This window comes from Camelina sativa, chromosome 14 (assembly GCF_000633955.1).
Source record: "Camelina sativa cultivar DH55 chromosome 14, Cs, whole genome shotgun sequence".
Classification (NCBI taxonomy): domain Eukaryota; kingdom Viridiplantae; phylum Streptophyta; class Magnoliopsida; order Brassicales; family Brassicaceae; genus Camelina; species Camelina sativa.
The window spans coordinates 27808983-27813029 of record NC_025698.1 but is presented as its reverse complement, the minus strand read 5'-3'; the positions used below and the strand labels follow the sequence as shown (position 1 = coordinate 27813029).

Sequence of the window (4047 nt, the reverse complement as noted above, 5' to 3'; positions counted from 1 at the left end):
ATTATTGGATTGTGTTCCACCAAAATATGTTGTTTTGGTTTTTTATGCTTGAATTTGATATTGTAGACCAGTCAAGCAAATACTTGTTTTTTGGTCAACCTGATACAAATACTAAGTGAACAAAATATTATTAACTACTTTAAATATATTAAGCCTCCAGGAAACTTTGTTATGAAATAAATTGTGTTCCACCCGATTTAGTATAGGATTTTTGCCATCCATCCAACTATTATAAAAGGTGTGATTTTTAAAAAAAAAATTAAAGGTGTGATTTTGTCAACTTTTAATATTAAGATTTTTCTTTCATAAGCCTCCTTTCTTGATTTAAAAAGAAAAAAAAAAACAATTATTTCTTTTATAAATACACAATGTTCTTTCCTTGCCTTCTTTTATATCTTTGTAACATCTGCGAACGAATTTATAGGATATCGGGATGGATATCGATCGACACCATCAATTTTCGGTTCGACTGGTTTATTTTATATCGTCGAATAGGAGTGGTTTGGTTTAAGTAGAACCCCAAACCGAGATATTAAGGGTTGGAAGTCGACCTAGGTCATCGGGATTAGTGTTGTTTGTCGTTCCAAAGAGAAAATAGAAAGAAGGAGGAGTTCTTTTGAGTGTTCTTGAGTTTTCAAAGCTGTTTTTGAGAGATACCTTCTTGGTGAGTTGAGATCTGAGACTTGGAACGTGGTAGTAGCTTGTTGGGAGGCTATTTCGTGAGTTTTAGAAGCAGATTCGTCAATTTCAAAAGTGAGTGCATGACCATGGCTGATCTAAGCTTGAGAATTTTATGTTTTGGTGTTCTTTTAGTTGTGTGATTGATTATTTGCTTGCTTGTGGTCGATTCTTGGTTTCTATGGCCTTATGTCGCGTTTGGGAGAGCCTTGATTGCATTGGAGGCGTTGGAGGATAGAGATCTGCCTTGGAGCCTCGAGGAAAACGATGCTCAGCATCGGTGTCGGTCGAGGCAAGGTTGCAGAATCACGGATGTGTTCAGAACTGTCTGGTTTGTTTGTTCTGTGTATTGATTGTGTTTGTCTTTTCACTTGTGTGTGTAGCCCAGTAGATGGGAGGATCGGCTCACTGAATATTTTGTGATAATTCTCACGCATCTCAATTACTGTTTGTAGTGTGCAGGTATATGACGTAGTATCATGGCGATGAGGAGGAGGATGATCTATGGTCGCAATTGTGTGTTGATAGTTATGTTATTATGATTGGAACCTTCGATAGAATAGAAGCATATTGGGTTATTGGATAGAATGGTTAGGATTGATTTTGTATTAATGATATATACTAGAGATTGATTATTGTTATATGTTGAACTGACCACAATCTAATAGTTGACATGATATACATACATAAAGAGTATATAATACATTAATGTAACATTTTTTTATTTATTTATGAACTGACCAACAAGGCCGGAACTAAGATCCGATTTATTACAACGTACAGTCAGGATTTAGGTAAAGATTTTAAAAACAATAATTCAGAGAGTACAATTTTTATTATTACATTCCAAGTTTGGTGGGGACATGGGATTTTGCGATGAACCTAGAGAACCATTTGCCAGAAGCTTTTTCTTTGCGATCAGCAGGATTAGTGAAGTTGACCCAATTCATACCAAAACGGAGAGTGTAACCATTTCCGAATTCGTAGTTGTCCATCAATGACCAAGCAAAATATCCTGCTACGTTGCATCCATCCCTATAATATATATTCAAAAAGTCTAACATATATATATATATATATATATATATATATCATACTCTGAAAGAAGTATATATCACAGATTAGAGATGAATTATAACTCACTCGATGGCGCATTTGAGACAAGAAAGATGGCTGCTATGGTTTTGAATTCGTCCATGATCGGCAAGAGCAGTTGCAAGCGTTACGTTTCCAAGATCGAGATCAGCAACTCCTGAATTTTCTTGCATAAGATTTATAATAAACAAATATGTAGGCATTTCGTCTTGGTTAAACATATTTGATAGCAACATGAAATGATATGTATACCGTTTTCGGTGATGTAGGTAAGTGGATTTTTGTAGTTGTCTTTGATGTAGTTTAGAATCTGACGGAATCCTGGAGGATAGTAGATGAAGCTAGGAGCCTGTAAACGAAAGAGTCATTTCATCAATGTTGTAATCGTTTGAATATGAAAATGATTTTTCAAATTTAAAGTCAGATACTTGCCACAACACCGATCGGAACTCCATTGCGATAAACTGAAACCACTATTATAAAGGAGTTTAGATAATCGAATTATATAAAAATTAAATGAGAGAAAATTAGTTTCTACATACATCCGAGAGTAACTCGTGGATCGGTTATGGCGCTAGGTTCTGTCGGAGGAGGTGCGTTGGTTGCATATTGTGTAACGTAATAGTTCAACCCTAGAAAATCAAGTGATCCTTTAACCAAAGCTGATTCCTCAGGTGTGAATTCTGGCAATCTATCTCCTACCATCTCCCTCATTATCTTTGGATATTCTCCGTACACCAATGGATCCATGAACCTTCATATACATGTAAGATACAAAAATATCATATCTGATACGTACAAAAAAGCAATATCTAACTAAACTTTTCTATATATATACGTGCCAGTGTGCGTTTTAAGAATCATTTAGTTGACCAAAAATATATATACAATACCATCCAACGAAAAAATCGAATGCTCGTTTTGCAGCAGCCTTGTCGAGATTGCTGCTTTCGTTTAGTGGGGCGAACCATCTCCCGATCAAGGTTGTTCCTATCTTACCACCTTGAAATTTCTGCATGCATATTTTTTTAGAATTAGTATATACACCACATAAAAGGAAAAACATACGACATCTAGATATATTATATATGAGAGATTGACAGTGTCTGTGACTGATATCTTTTCCGGTATAAAGATACAGTTTTCGCATGAGCTAGAAGTTGGTTATGTGCAACTGTATAAGGTTCAGTTCCAGAATCTCCTCCAAATTCACAGTTAGTGCACCGTCCTGGTGGATACGACCCATCGCCGTAACCTTTGGTTGCAAGAGAGAAAGGCTGATTTAAAGTGATCCAGAATTTGACTCTGTCTCCGAATCTTTGGAATAGAAGCTCAGCGTAGTTTGTGTAATCCTCCCTATTTTTATGTATTGTACATAGTCGAGATGTGTGATAGCCATGTTACATAACGCTAAACCAAAGAAAAGCATATATATATTTATAATTATAAAAACCCGGCCGATAATGCACTTACACTATACGTGGGCTTAAGAAGCCACCGTATTCGTCTTCTAAAGTCTGGGGAACATCCCAATGAAATATAGTCACATATGGTTCGATGCCTGTATTCAAGTAAGTAAAATTTATGTTTATTACATGACCACATATATAATGAAATGACTAAAATTTTGCAACGAATTTACCATTTGCTTTCAACTCGTTGACGAGATTGTTGTAGTATGTAATCCCATTCTCGTCCACTCCCCCAGTAAGTCTTCCCTCTAAGATTTGTTTGTATATAATCACAATTAAAGCTCAGTCATCGCATTTATATTATTTTACTATCATTTAAATAATTGGATGAAAACATGCGCCTGAAGAATGATTGATGTGTGTCTATATTTACTTGGTAAGACCCTTGACCATGCTATTGAGAGTCTGTATGCTTGAGCATTCATTCTTTTCAACAGTTTCACATCATCCTGTTCAACAGTATTTTGAAAAGTCGTAAGACTAAAATGAAATTATAAAATTGAAAAATATAAGTCATTAATATAGACTCTCACCTTATAAAGATCATATGAATCACAAGCAAGATCTCCTGAACTGCGATCTGGAACTCTTTCTGTATATTATTACAAACCGAAATTTAATATATGAGCACAAATATCTCTTTACAATGTTTATACCTTTTCTCACAATTCAATTAGGTGCTCATGTTAACAAATGATCACCTGGATATCTATGAGTGTAATAGTCCCATCCATTAAGTGCTCTATGTGCAGCACCTTCAATCTAGTTGAGCGTCAAATTAAAAATGTTGGATATTGTGTTA

The 4047-nt window shown here is 35.2% G+C and overlaps 1 protein-coding gene across 1 annotated transcript in view; it reads right to left on the bottom strand.

The window, feature by feature from the left end:
• LOC104742660 (myrosinase 4-like) overlaps window positions 1487-4047 on the bottom strand; it is a 3158-nt gene continuing 597 nt past the window's right edge. Inside the window, exons 2-13 of the mRNA XM_019235765.1 lie at window positions 3947-4007; window positions 3779-3837; window positions 3619-3694; window positions 3416-3493; window positions 3247-3334; window positions 2889-3129; window positions 2667-2788; window positions 2316-2527; window positions 2206-2237; window positions 2026-2122; window positions 1822-1930; window positions 1487-1713 (exon numbers count right to left, since the gene is read on the bottom strand). Coding sequence (XP_019091310.1) covers window positions 1518-1713; window positions 1822-1930; window positions 2026-2122; window positions 2206-2237; window positions 2316-2527; window positions 2667-2788; window positions 2889-3129; window positions 3247-3334; window positions 3416-3493; window positions 3619-3694; window positions 3779-3837; window positions 3947-4007 — 1371 coding nt within the window. The 3' untranslated portion in view covers window positions 1487-1517. The remainder of the gene's footprint in view (window positions 1714-1821; window positions 1931-2025; window positions 2123-2205; window positions 2238-2315; window positions 2528-2666; window positions 2789-2888; window positions 3130-3246; window positions 3335-3415; window positions 3494-3618; window positions 3695-3778; window positions 3838-3946; window positions 4008-4047) is intronic.